Raw genomic sequence first — 14,061 nt, forward strand, 5'->3', positions numbered from 1 at the left:
TTGAAATACATCTTTTCATCTAACTCTCTGAAATATAGTCAATCTACTTATCTCCCAAAATGTTGAACTATTTCTTTAACTCCGTCCTCCATCTTCTTCATATTTTTGTGTATTCTTTTGTCTTAAATATTAATCAGGATTGTAGTTTGTTTCTGACATGTGTAAACACTGTATGTGAAAGTACAGTGATGGCAGTGCTTGTGACTGTATGCACACATGTCTAAATATACTGTATGTTGGTTGTACTTGCTGAAGAGTGGCTTCATTGTCCACTGTAACCCCCAGTATTCAGTGCTGTAATCTCCATAATACGACTGAGGACAAAAGCCTCTCAGTCAGCCTGCTGATGGCTGCCCTCGTCCTATAACCCGTCCATACATGTGGGACGGAGGCTGCGTCAGAGGATGGCACTGAGAACATGCCATTGGTGTGTGACAGACAGTGGTAGTTCTATGTGCTCTCTGGCCTGAGTGACTTCATATCGCTGCACTGCCTGTCGGCCTCTTGTAGTGCAAGTGTTTCTGGTGTGATTGTCTGTCTTCACACTCTGCCCAGTACCATATCATAAATGAGTCTGGTGTTGACCTCAACTTCCCACACATATAGTGCACTATTCATAGACAAGCCACAAGCACACATAACACCTGTCAGTCTGACAAATATGGGCTGAAGGTTAACACTACTACTGCTACTGCTGTAACTACTGCTAACACGTTCAGGAGGCTGATATAACCACTAAATAAGGCTGAGTAGTGAACCTCAGTACTGGCCAAAATGTGCCTGTATCAGAAAATGTGAATTACTGAAATTTGGCATCAAATGTGCAACCAGATCTTGTTCACTTACCCTTTTATCAAACTGTTTCAGATTTAAATCAAAATATCAAAGTTTGACCAATTCCAGACAATTTTACAAAGATGGTTTAGTATTTGGTACAGCAGCTCAGGTACTGCATTGGCACTAGTATCAAACAATTTCAATGAAACATGTTTTTCTTGCTGTAATCATTCTTCCTGTTCATACTGACCATTAGAAGATCCCTTCATAATCCACTTACAATGGAAGTGATGGGGGACAAAATCCACAGTCCTCCTTCTGTGCAAAAATGTATATAAAAGTTTATCTGAAGCTAATATGAAGCTTCAGCGTCCAAATGAGTCAAATCAAGTACATATCTTTCAACATTACAGTCTTTTTAGTGCCAAAGTACCTCTTCTTGTTACTATACTTCACACAAAGAGGGAATTTGATGCTAAAAAGACTGTAAATGTGTCAGATATCCACTTGATATGACTAACTCAGACTGCTGAAGACTCATACAAGCTTCACATCAACTTTTAAATACATTTTTGTACTAAATGACTGTGTGGACGCACTGTGGATTTTGGCCTCCATCACTTACATTGAAAACACATTTGAAGGGGATCTTTTAATATCCAGTATGAACAGGAGGAATGATTACAGCAAGGAAAACCTCTTTCACTGTTCATATGGACACCTGACTGTTGTTTTAAGACACACTTGAAAAATTGTGGAAGTATCCCTTAAAGATAAAGTGGAGAACAAAATAATGCAATAAACACATTGAATATCAGGGGAGGTAAGACAGCTAGTAGTTTGTGGAGGGCAACAGGAAATATAAATAGTAATGCAACAGCATGGCATCATGCTGAAAAAACAGCACTACAGAAGAGGTTGGGGAAGTTGTTGGCTTCAGTTAGATTTTAACACAGCGCGGAGCTTTCAAATCAGCTCTCAACTGCTTTACCACTCAACAAGAGATCATTGTAATCGAATAATTGAAAAGTCTCTTCAAGTTTTCATACTATTTTGGGCTTTTGGGAAGGTGGACAAAACAATTTTCTTAAAACATCAGACTCGTTTATTCCCATTCATTGCTAAACTGTACAGAAAACAACTGCAGAAACTTGTCAGAACTTAAAAATTTGGAAAGACATTTCATCTATTGATGCAGTCATTCAGCAAAACCATGAGAACTGACTGAGCCGAGTCGATACAGCAACTTCTGCTTTCTGGTTGAATAATTTCCTCATCTGGTGCTTCAAAGTCAAACTTTTAACCAATAGCGTAAGTTTATCATAGTTACAGGAGGACCCACTTCCTCCTGTTAATCACATCAACATCAAGTTATCAGTGAAACCAAAGCAGGATATATATTACAATACTCTACTTTGAATAATAATTTGTGTCAAATATGTTTTTTTTCCACAAGAAAAGTTCAATTTATCTTGTTAAAAACCTTAAAGTGACATCTACTTCCTCTCCCTTATTAAAAATTCCAGAATCTACGAATATGCAAATATTTTTCATTTTAAAAGTTTTCCTGCTGGACACAAGATATCTCCTACTTCACTGTAAAGTCCATTCACAGTGTTTGTGTTTTCACATCACACTAGTGTAAGTTGAACATTGGACCATGATTGGCTCCAAACTAGTTGTGATGTCACAAATCATGCTCGTAGGTTCACGTGCTCAACTGAAATGTAAAGTGAGCTGAGAGAAACTTTCCTCCTTCAGCAGATGGAGGTGGAAACAAACTCTGTACATACATCATTCCACACAGAGAAGCTCAAACATCTAACTGTAGTAACAAAAAAGCAAAACACATTTTTGAGTGGAGGTAGACTTTAAATGTCTTATCATGTTATTTAAACACTAAGAAGAAATTAACAGTGATGTAAAACAGTTAGGGGATACCAGAAATGAGCAATAACTGTCCTTTATTGTAATGAAGTGCTGTAGTGTGTATTTATATAGTGTCGCTTTAAGGCGTTAAAGTCAGATTGTATGTGAATTAGTTTTTAACCTTTTGTCTTTAATATTGAAAAATATTGCATTCTGGATCTGGATTATAGACAACCCTCATTTTGTTATTGTGCATGAAACAATAACAAAAGCTGCATCATTATAATCACATTACCATCACACCTTGAAATAGCTAAAGAAGCTACACCGTGTGGAGCTCTGTAGCTGTGTGCCAGTCTAACATAGTGCCAGCTCATTATTGACACGATAGGTGATGTGTGGCTGCAGAGTGCATCCTGTGGCTAGCCACAGCTAATGCTAATCAATGCACTTGAGAGTGAGTGCTAATCAATAGTCTGGGAGGACATTGGCCTGCTCTTTGGTGACTTACTCTAATAAAACACTCTGTTCTGTGTGAATAAAGCAGTCATTTCACTTTGATTACGTTTTCTTTTCAGTTGACCAAGTGAAGTTTGGGCCCCCGATGAGGAAAGTCACAGAACCTTATCCTGATATGGTAATGCACTGATATTTTTGTGACTGTCATGTATATTTGTGGCATACATGAGTATTTGTGACATACATGAGTATACGTGAATATGACCAGATGTTGTGTTTTGGCTCCTCTTTCAGCAGGGCTCTTATGATGACGACTGGAGTCTGTCTGGAGATGAAGACAACTCACCGTAAGACTTCCTGTTTTCCTCTTCACTTCATTTTGTATGGAAAATTGAAAAGCTTATCACTGTTGAGTTGTACAGAAAAAAAATCTGATAAATGAAAGTCAACTGTGAAATGTGTTGAGTTCTACAATAAGTCAACAGTGAGCTGAGAGGAAATTTGAGGATTTGTTGCACTAACGCACAACCCAGAAATGAGAATGTGAATATTAAAGCTGTTTGATTTACATGATGGATCCTTTTGAAGTTAGACTGCTATAATGGGCCAACAAGTTATGTAATCATTATTGCTAGTAGTAGTTACAGAGAGAGTGTTTGTTGCATTATTACTAATTAGGGATATTAATAGCAGTAACAGTTAATATAATGTTTAATGACTACATCATCTTTTATTTGATTTCCTGTGGTGTATATGACCTTATTTTTTTGGTGAGATGGAAAGAAAACGGTCACAGGTGCCATGTTTGATAAACAGAGTAAATTTAACCGTGTATAATACATTTCACTATCAACTTGATGAGTTCAGTGTTATTATTACTGATAGAAATGATGGATAAGACTATGAGACCTGAGAGAGGAATAAACTGGAATTATTCTTAAATATTGGCACAATATATCAGCAATCCATAGCCTCATTTCAAATATCAGCATCATTATTGGACTTCAGAAACCAATACAAGTCAACTCCCGGTTCCTTCCCTGCCATTGTTATCGGCCATTCAGGCCCATAGTCAGATAAACACCAGGTCTTCCTGTTGCAGGAGCCTGTTGGAATGTGTGGAGCAAGCTCTGCAGCTGAGGTAGGCCACGTCCATCAACTCCAGCCTCTCCTAACAGCAGTGTCCTCCCCCCTCCCCATTCCACATGAATTCATCTGAAATAAAACCTGTGCTTGTTATATTATTTTGTAAATGTCAGCTAAACATCTTTGACATAATCAGTGGGTTTGTGATCACTCTCCTCTTCTTTAATCTCATCCCCAAACCTGCAAAAAGTCCTGCTGTACTTTTCATGATCTGGATGTGATTCACCACAAACCCACTGGTTCTAAGCTTTTTGTGCTTTTTATGTCTGCTTTTTTGGTGTGTGGTTTTTGTTTTTGTGCTGCCCACAGCATTTTCAGCATCTGCCTTTTGTTGTCCAGCTTTTTGTCTTGACAACGTTGCTTGATTTGGATCTCATCGGATGGCTTGATTCTTTGCAAAACTGTCTAGTCAGAGGCTGATCAGGACATTTTCTCCTCTGTCTTTCAGGAGTTTAACCATCAGGAGGGCGCCATCTACTGATGTGAGTAGGAACTATATAGCCAAACACCAAAGCTGTTCTCCAATTGCATACTATATACTAGTTCTAACCTGGGTTTGAATGAGTATATGCCTGCAAAATAGAAAAATGAATTATACTTAAAAATGCCAACAACACAACTTAACAGAATAGATCAAATAGATTTATTTTACCCATAAATTCAACAAGAGTGTTTACTGTGTTTGTGATATTTTCATATACTCCTTAAAATACCGTCAACAACTGCTCACAGATTCCCTGCTGTCACCATAACTTTTAAATATTTATCATATGTTTCAAACACATGGTTCTGATCAGTGGTGAATTTTGTGAAGTTTTGTCACAGATTGAAAAGGTTTCCAGCCAATAATATTCAGTGAGAGACTCAATACAAAACCAACTAGGGTTGTATGGCATTATGTTTGTCTCAATTCTGAGCTACAAGAGGAAAATATTTTCTGCACAAATGATATTTTGTAGAGAAATTATTAAATGGTAAATGGACTGTGCTTATATAGCACCTTTCTAGACTCCTGACCATTCAAAGCGCTTTTACACTATGAGTCACATTCACCCATTCATACGCTGAATGGGTACAGGGGATACCATGCAAGGTCCCAACCTGCCCATCAGAGGAAACTAACCATTCACACACTGATGGCACAGTCATCAGGAGCAAATATGGGGTTCAGTATCTTGCCCAAGGACACTTTGGCATGCAGACTGGAGGAGTTGGGAATCGAACCGCCGATCTTCTGACTAGTGGACAACTTGCTCTACCTCCTGAGCCACAGAAACAATACAACAAAGAACAAATAACTATTTCATTTGAGCAAACAAAAAAATTAGTGCTCAATAAATGTATTTGTGTTTTTGCCGTAGAAGCACACTCTCACTCAGTTTTACTAATTTGCCCTCTCTTAATCTCTGTACACTGTCCAGTTTTGCATCGAATACTAGAAAATAATATTTCTATATGAAGTATAATGAATGTGCTTCCAAAAAATCTTTTTCCTGTGCTCAAAATATCATATTACATGCTCATGAGAATTGAAGTAGGAGATCTTGTGAGTTAAACACTTGAAATGAAGAATATTTGTATATTCATAGATTTTGGATTTTCAATGAGGGAGAAGGAGTAATTTGTCATTTTAAGAGTTTTAACAAGGTAAGTGAACTTTTCTGCAAATAAAACGACATTAGACACAAGTTATTATTCAAAGAAGATTATGTCTTAAAACATGTCTGGAGGGGATCTTTATGTGAGTTTAGTGAAGAACATTTCTCATCATATACACTGTTGTTGTTAAACAACCAGACCGTTCGCTTACTTGATGGGTAAAGACCTTATATGAGCAATCTTTGAACAATCCTTTCGCAAAACTGTATGGTGCAGCATCAGATTGTTTTATTGGTCTCTAAAGGATAAGTTAACAATTTATTTCAACAGTCAGGTTGTTATCAACCGTGAAAGAGGTTTTCCTCACTGTAATCATTCTTCCTGTTCATATTGGCTGTTAAAAGATCCCCTTCAAATGTGCTTTCAATGTAAGTGATGGAGGCCAAAATCCACAGTGTGTCCAGACAGTCATTTAGTGCAAAACTGTATTTAAAAGTAGATGTGAAGCTTATATGAGGCTTCTGCAGTCTGAGTTAGTCATATCAAGTAGATATCTGACACATTTACAGTCTTTGTAGCATCAAATTCCCTCTTTGTGTTTCCTCAGACAGTGTTTCCCTGTTGAGCTGCGGTGGAAGTAAAGTAACAAAAAGAGAGACTTTGGCACTAAAAAGACTAATGTTGAAAGATATCTACTTGATTTGACTCATTTGGACGACTGAAGCTTAATTTTAGTGTCAGATAAACTTTTAAATGCATTTTTGCACAGGAGGACTGTGGATTTTGTCCCCCATCACCAAACCAAACACTGGCTCTAGACAGGACCTTTGACGTATTTTCGCGAGTTTAACAGCCACCATAGGTTCTCCTACCAACTTGGAAGGGGAGGGGGAGGGGTATTACGCTTGTTGCAATCTGCAACCTCACTGCTAGATGCCACTAAATCTTACGCATTGGACCTTTAGCTAGCTAGCTAGCAAGCTTTGTTCTGCTGTCAGTTAGTTCTTCATATGTGAACAGTGCTTTCATGTAGCAACAGTTTATACTTCAAATGTGTTAATGTTGTTAATATTTTCAGGTTTTAGTTTTGGTTAAGTTTTTACCTGCTAACACACATAATATTTAGTCGCTGTCTGGTAAAAAAAATTATATCTCCATTCTGGGGGTATATCACTTGAAGCATTACATGCTGGATGAAAAAATTCTCAAACATCAGGGCCAAACCAAAAGTGGTTTGTGACAGGTCTAAAACCAAGGCTGAGTTAACAGATAAAATAATACAATAAATAAAATTGTACATGAGTAGTGTGATCATATGTTATTTGTATACAGTATATCTGTGTTCATTTGGTTTTAGTTCTTTTGGTGCCCATTTGCATATTTTGGAACCATGTTGTATGACACAGCTCTAGAATATTACACCATAGTGAGATTCTAGAACTCATGTCCCATATGAGGATTTTCTGTGTTCAAGTTTACATTTTACTTTGGACCAACATGAAGAGTTGAAACGCAAACAAAATCAACCTCTGGACGAATCCAAAAAACTCAACTGATTGAGAATCTTACGTGATACAGGTACGCAATTGTTTCTTTCTCTTTGATGTGGAAAGATGTTTGAGAACTTAGAATCAGAAGAGGAAAGATGACTGAAATATACAACATTAAGATCTGTTTACATTAACACTAACCATGTGCGGCTACTACTTTTATTTTGAACTCATATTGAAAGTAAGAGAGGATGTATTCTACAGTTCAATCAGTCAGTACAAAGTGTAGGTTAATACTTTCACTGCTGTCTCTTAATTTTTGTGTAAAATAAAAAGCTTGATATTGAATATGAAGTTCCGGCTGCTAGTGGGGATGTATTTAGTTTGGATTAGACCCCAGACAGATATTTTAACACTGAGGTGTTTATCATGAGATGATAACAAATGAAAGTAATCTGTTCGTCTCTTTTGTCACATTTTGTTTTTAGCAATCAAGACAATCAGTTCATCATGAAAAGGAACAAATACAAACGCAACATCATGAGCACTCTCTACCCATTACCCAGCAACTATAAGCTGTTGACTTTTCTGGGACAGGGAGGCTTTGGAGAGGTGCTGAAATGCATTAAACAGGACACTAAAGAGACTGTTGCTGTAAAGATCCCACAACACGGCTGCAGCTTAAGCAATGAAGTATGCCACTTTATTAAGTTAATCAGTCTGAGATGATGTAATGTGTGTTTGTGTGTATGTGTATATACCAACTAAACATCAAATTTGTCGTGGTCATTATCTACAGTTGAGTCTATTGAACTACTTCAAGTGGAAGAACCTGGACGAGTGCAACATTGTCAGGTTTATTGATTCGTTCCTGCTAAGAGACAACAGATGTGCTCTGGTGTTCGAGATGCTGGATATGACCTTAAGGGACTTCTTATTCTACCAGAGGGACTTTATCCCTTTGTATTTACATGAAGTCAGGAGTGTAGTCCAACAGGTATGGATACAGTACCATCAGAACACACAACACAAAGAGCTGTCAGTGTTGGTGCATTCTGTGAATTTCATCACTGATCTTTGAACTTGCAGATGGCCACAGCATTACATGCACTGAAGACTCTTAAAGTGATCCATTCAGACATAAAGTTGGACAATATTATGCTGGTGGATCGAGAAGCACAGCCCCTCACGGTGAAGCTCATTGACTTTGGATTAGCTTTTCGCACTTCTATAGCCAAGCAGGGGGGCACTCACCAAGCAACACAGTATAGGTGAGCATCATTATGAATCATTATTCTACCAGTTTGTAAGATATTTCTGCCATTTGCTAAAATATGGCAGTGTTTCTCATCCTGTATTATACATTTGTTTCGTATTCAGGGCTCCAGAAATTATTATAGGACTCCCATTTTCAGAGGCCATTGACATGTGGTCTCTGGGTGTTGTGATGGGGTTCATGGTGCTCGGTGACGCGCTCTTCCCGGGGAACAGTGAATATGATACAGTAAGTCATTTAGGTTTAATACCCAGCCCTAGCTAGTAGTGGCCAAAACTCCACAGTGTACCTTTAAAAACATCAGGACACTGACACTGTCACAAAACTCTGACTTCCTGGAAAACAGTAAATCTAACCAATAAAGCAATCACAAACTTTTACGTAATCCTATATTACATGAAGCAGTATATTTGGGGTGCTGTCTATGTTTTAGAAGCATCTCTGACAGCTTTAAAGTAACTTGCACCTTGAAATGAGCTATACTAGTTTATAATTAATATTATTTTGACTGCATCCTGCTGCATATCTTGATGTGATGCTGTGTTTTGTCTCCAGATGCGATGCATAGTTGAGCTCCTTGGTGTTCCCCCAGACCATCTTCTGTGTGCTGGGATGTATTCAACGGACTATTTTGTCAAAAGGTCTACAGGTCACTGGAGACTGAAGGTATGGAATAAAATTAGGGTCATATGCATTGTAGCTGTGTATCACCATATCTGAATGTGTCAAAACATTTTGTATGAATACATTCGAATTTGTAAAAACATTTTTCCTGATATAAGTCCACATTTACCTACAAACTGAGTGCTGATTTAAACAATGGCTCCTAATGTTACTTTATTTTTAAAATATCATCTATGTTGCTTGTTTTACACCTACAAAAAAGGCCTATTTTAAATTGTGTATATTTATATGGGAGTTGGGCATGAGCGTTGTTAAGTTCAGAGGCTCATAGGGTGTTCAGTTGTGGCATGCTTTCAGCGCCTTCAGCGGACACACCCCCAGCATTTCAGAGCATCCTCATTGGCTACTCAGGAGGAAGTGTCAAATGTGGGATGAAAGTATTTGTATTTGTAGGTTTGATTTGTTCTCGTAGATTTGACTCGTAGCTGTAAACTTTGGATTCACACATGCAATTGAGTTCTGTGTGAACTTTTTCCACCCACAAACAGATAGATGTGTAACTGCAAACCTTTTTTGTAACTGCAAACCTTTGCAAATCTTCGTTATGTACTCACACATCGGAAATCATTTTTGCAAATCTTTTTCATTTGTTCACAAAATGTCATGCACAGCTACAGATCTCCTCATGGATTCAAAAATTAAATCTATTTGTGAAGATATTTTTTACACATTCAAACATTTGAATTAATTTGATCAAACATTTTTACACATTCACACATTTGAATGTATTAATACAAAATGTTTTCACACATTCAGACCACAAAGTCATCTCATCCTTAACATTCTCTTCTCTAATTAAGATTATATATTTATAGTTTCCAACATTTCCCAGAAGTCAACCTGATTAAGTAATTAAGAAGTGTCTGAAAACCACTTCACCTTCTTTCAGAGACCTCAGGAGTACTGGGGCAAATACACACCTCCCGGTGCCTACAGGGCCTACCATTTTCGCAACCTGGACGATGTGGAAACAGTAGGTGTTTAAGTAGATGGTACTGTAGCTGCTGAAGAGAGACTTTGATTGATAGCAAAGCTGACTTGACTGCTGTTGAATTTGCCCTTTGTTCCCAACATTAGTTGCCCCTGGTGAACCTGAAAATGGTGGAGGCTGATGAAAGGAAGGAGTGCATCGATCTGCTGAAGGCAATGCTTCGACTAGATAGTAACGAGAGGATAACTCCCAGTGAAGTCCTTGCTCATCCGTTCATCACAAGGGGCACCCTAAAGCATAGCTCAGAGTAAGTGTTTGTGTTTGCAAGTCAAGGCTTTATATTACTGCTTTGCATACATTCCCATTCAAAAAGCATCAACTTCTCTCTAGAAATACTAGTCAATAATTTTTTTCAACAAGTTATTATGGTCTCAATCACTAAATTCTGGCCCACTAATAAGTGTGCCGGTGGTCATTTTGGAAATTATTACCTCTGTTAGTAAGATATAAAGACAAATAGTAGCTTTGATGTTTGCTGTGTGGGTTTTGATTGACAGCTATGATTGACAGTTAGCTCAACTGCTGCTCTCCCCAGCTCTGGGACTCGCACTGAGCCAGACTATTGTTGCAGTATTTCAGTAAGTTTAATGTTAATTGATAACAATACCTGCCGTGTTAGTTAGCTAACAAGTCTGCATCACTCAGTGTTCCAGGTAAGTAAGCGTTAGCTTCAGTCCACGTTAGCAGGGTGTGTTTCCAGACTCCTTATTGGGAAGGTCCTGGCTCAAAATGGGAAAGATGGTGCCGACTGTAAGCTGGAACTCTGGGCTTCAAACCGGCTCCAATGCAAATCAATGGATGACATCACACGTTGCTACGTCCATCTTTATATACAGTCTATTGTAATGGAACAGGTAGTAGTAAAGAGGGTTTACTAGGGCGCCTAGGCATAATCAGAGGGTCAGGGCTGTCTGCTTGTTTTCTATTAGGGGACTTATTTGGTTGTTTGCCGTGACTAGAATAATCATTGCAATGAGGAAGACTAAGAGGGACTTGAAGAATCAGTGTATGAATGAGCGTTCATATATCAGGATTCAAAGTCAAAGACAGACCATGTTACGTACAGGGCGATAGGGGTGAAGATAAATGAGTAGTGGTCGAATTTAAGGCTAATACTGACATCAAAGGTGAGGGTATTTATCAGTTTCAGTTGGTGATGATTATTTCTGAATATAACAGTGTGACTTTTCCGTTGACAGCCATGAAACTTTGGAGTCCAGTACCAGCCAGGCAGCTGATCCAGGAACCAGCCAGGGAGCTGATCCAGGAACCAGCCAGGCAGCTGAACCAGGAAACAGCCAGGCAGCTGAACCAGGAACCAGCCAGGCAGCTGAACCAGGAATAAGCCAGGGAACTGAACCAGGAACAAGCCAGGCAGCTGAACCAGAAAACAGCCAGGCAGCTGAACTAGGAATAAGCCAGGGAACTGAATCAGGAATCAGCCAGGCAGCTGAACCAGGAACAAGCCAGGGAACTGAACCAGGAACCAGCCAGGCAGCTGAGCCAGGCACAATCCAGGGAACTGAACCAGGAACCAGCCAGGCAGCTGAACCAGAAAACAGCCAGGCAGCTGAACCAGGAGCAAGTCAGGGAACTGAACCACGAACCAGCCAGGCAGCTGAATCAGGAACCAGCTGGGCAGCTGAACCAGGAACCAGCCTGCTTAATAAGACCAAGGAGAGCAAGGTTGATGAGAGGTAGGTTTTGACTCATCAATTTCTCTCTACAGCTGCTATGTCATTAGATTAAAACCCTCATTTCATCTTAGCAGGACAAGATCAGATGCCGTAGTGTTGGGGCACGATTTACAAAATTTGGCGTGAATCTGTGCTATTGACTGGGTTTAAACAGTGATGTAATTTAAGCAATTAGAATTCAATTGTGCCCATCTTAATTCAGCAGTGTAGATGGAACCCTTGGAATAACAACATTACCACCGGGTATTATCTTTGTTCAACCTCCACCAACTGCTTGCGGCCTGTCATGGGAAGAGGAAGGGGAATGGAAGTATGAAACCTGGTAAGACTATTTTTTCTGGTCATGTCAGTTTTTTAAATTAAATATTATCATCAACAAAATTCGACAACGGTTGTAGTGGTTGGGTTTATGGTCATTAGCCTTTAATTTGCTTCAATTGCACCATAAAGTAGCTGAACCTGTCTTCATTCAACAGCATAAGTGAAAACCCAGGATCATCATCTCCATTCCGAACTTCTTACAGTTTGTCTTGGGATGAGGAAAAGGAATGGGAGTATGAAACTTGGTAAGACTATTTTCTCTGGTCATGTCCAGGATTATTATCATTAACAAAATCTGACACAAAGCAGTTTTTCATTTATCACTTTTCTATGGAAAATAATAGACAGATGAGTTCCTAGACAGCTGTCTGTTGTACCATGGATTGATTCATGTGTTATAATTCCACAGCACGAGTGGATCCGATGGATCAGTTTCACCAACAATACCTCCAGGTGTTATCTTGGTTCGGCCTGCACCACCCAAATGGGATGAGGACAGTGGTCAGCAGAGTGAGGCTTGGTGAGATAATTTCCTCAGATTTGTCAGTCATCAGAAGAGACAGATGGATAACTTAGGCCATCATTAAAGCAGATTAGAGACCATGTGTACATCATGACATATCAGGAATAACATATTAACTGTGTGTGTGTATTTAGCCCATTGGATTACCTTTCTAAAAATACTCCAGTGGAGTCCTCCAGGAGGGTTGAATGTAAGCCCCCTCCCCCACTCTATGTACCTGAGGACTGTAACATGTACAACACGGGACAACAGGACAACACGGAGCCCACTGCCATCATATCTGGTAGCAAATGGTCACCTCCAGTTGTGTCTGAATTGATAAGACCTTTCACATTGTTATTCATTCTAGCGAGAACGGGTGAAGATTTAACATGCTTTTGATTTTCAGATGATGCAGCACTTGAACAGAAGAAGAAGAACTGCTTCAAGCGCTTCTGTTCCTGGATGAAGAGAACGTTCTGCTGTTGCATCAGAGTTGACAATGACAAGGGCTGAATTGCTCTGTGAAAGTTTTTAGCACAACACCTTGCTTGATGGTTTTCACTCAGGAAATATAGAGGGATAGAGGTGATGTCACCATCACATGCCTACCCTATCACATGTAAACTGACGTGTCTGCGTCGGTTTACTCTAGGTCCCAGTTCCAAAAACATGCAGGTTAGGTTGATTGGAGACTCTAAATTGACACTAGATCTCATTTTGGTCATTCTAAACTGACAAAAGAAAGGAAGACTACAATCAACAACAAGTCAATGAACACTTTAAAAACAAAATTCACAAGTTTTTTTTCAACTTTTAGAAAAGCAAGGTGAACCACTAATATATTTTTCTGTATATATGGCCTGTGATACCAGGAATCATTGTACCCAACCCAACCGGTCAAAGCAGATGGCCGCCCACCAAGAGCCGGGGTCTGCTTGAGGTTTCTACCCGTTAAAGGGGAGTTTTTCCTTACCGCTGTTGCCAAGTGCTTGCTCATGGGGGAATTGTTGGGTCTCTGTAAATTAAAGAGTACGGTCTTGACCTGCTCTATGTGAAAAGTGCCTTGAGATGACTTCTGTTGTGATATGGCGCTATATAAATAAAAATTGATTGATTGATTGATTGATTGTAATGTAGGTGCAAGTTTTTCTACATATCAACATGTTAACACATACGGTAACAAATTGTATCTTAAGTGCTTAAAGGGATAATCCATGAAGTGAACCAAACAAGAATACATAAAAATA

At 39.0% G+C, this 14,061-nt stretch overlaps 2 protein-coding genes across 8 annotated transcripts in view; both read left to right on the forward strand.

Annotated features, from left to right (window-relative positions):
- The window catches only part of map4k2 (mitogen-activated protein kinase kinase kinase kinase 2), a 47,970-nt gene that overhangs the window by 24,006 nt on the left and 9,903 nt on the right, over nucleotides 1–14,061 (forward strand). The window contains exons 14-17 of one of the 4 annotated variants that reach the window (XM_042400990.1): nucleotides 3,225–3,283; nucleotides 3,403–3,452; nucleotides 4,208–4,246; nucleotides 4,700–4,733. In XM_042400990.1, the coding sequence (XP_042256924.1) occupies nucleotides 3,225–3,283; nucleotides 3,403–3,452; nucleotides 4,208–4,246; nucleotides 4,700–4,733 (182 nt within the window). Of the gene's footprint in view, nucleotides 1–3,224; nucleotides 3,284–3,399; nucleotides 3,453–4,207; nucleotides 4,247–4,699; nucleotides 4,734–14,061 lie in introns of all 4 variants that reach the window. The other 3 variants (XM_042400989.1, XM_042400992.1, XM_042400991.1) reach the window with 3 other exon arrangements.
- On the forward strand, nucleotides 6,949–13,768 carry LOC121889206 (homeodomain-interacting protein kinase 1-like). Of its 4 annotated transcripts, none has more exons than XM_042400996.1 (15): nucleotides 6,949–7,428; nucleotides 7,829–8,033; nucleotides 8,140–8,337; nucleotides 8,430–8,611; nucleotides 8,721–8,844; nucleotides 9,172–9,282; nucleotides 10,190–10,273; nucleotides 10,378–10,538; nucleotides 11,491–11,856; nucleotides 11,953–11,988; nucleotides 12,194–12,310; nucleotides 12,465–12,554; nucleotides 12,719–12,829; nucleotides 12,967–13,115; nucleotides 13,221–13,768. In XM_042400996.1, exons 2-15 carry the CDS (start codon nucleotides 7,851–7,853, stop codon nucleotides 13,325–13,327), a joined length of 2,019 nt encoding a protein of 672 aa, XP_042256930.1. In that variant the 5' UTR covers nucleotides 6,949–7,428; nucleotides 7,829–7,850; the 3' UTR covers nucleotides 13,328–13,768. The 4 variants fall into 4 exon arrangements, with proteins under 4 accessions (XP_042256930.1, XP_042256929.1, XP_042256928.1 ...); XM_042400995.1 differs by having other exon boundaries at nucleotides 6,950–7,428; nucleotides 12,191–12,310; XM_042400994.1 differs by having other exon boundaries at nucleotides 6,950–7,428; nucleotides 11,491–11,988.

This window comes from Thunnus maccoyii, chromosome 22 (genome assembly GCF_910596095.1).
Source record: "Thunnus maccoyii chromosome 22, fThuMac1.1, whole genome shotgun sequence".
NCBI lineage: Eukaryota > Metazoa > Chordata > Actinopteri > Scombriformes > Scombridae > Thunnus > Thunnus maccoyii.

Excerpts from the sequence above, each read along its gene's own strand:
- LOC121889206 (XM_042400993.1), top strand. The coding sequence starts at position 7,851 with ATGAAAAGGAACAAATACAAACGCAACATCATGAGCACTCTCTACCCA. Across the intron at positions 10,539-11,490 it reads ACCCTAAAGCATAGCTCAGA|CCATGAAACTTTGGAGTCCA; the intron begins GTAAGTGTTTGT and ends TTCCGTTGACAG. Across the intron at positions 12,555-12,718 it reads GAATGGGAGTATGAAACTTG|CACGAGTGGATCCGATGGAT; the intron begins GTAAGACTATTT and ends ATAATTCCACAG.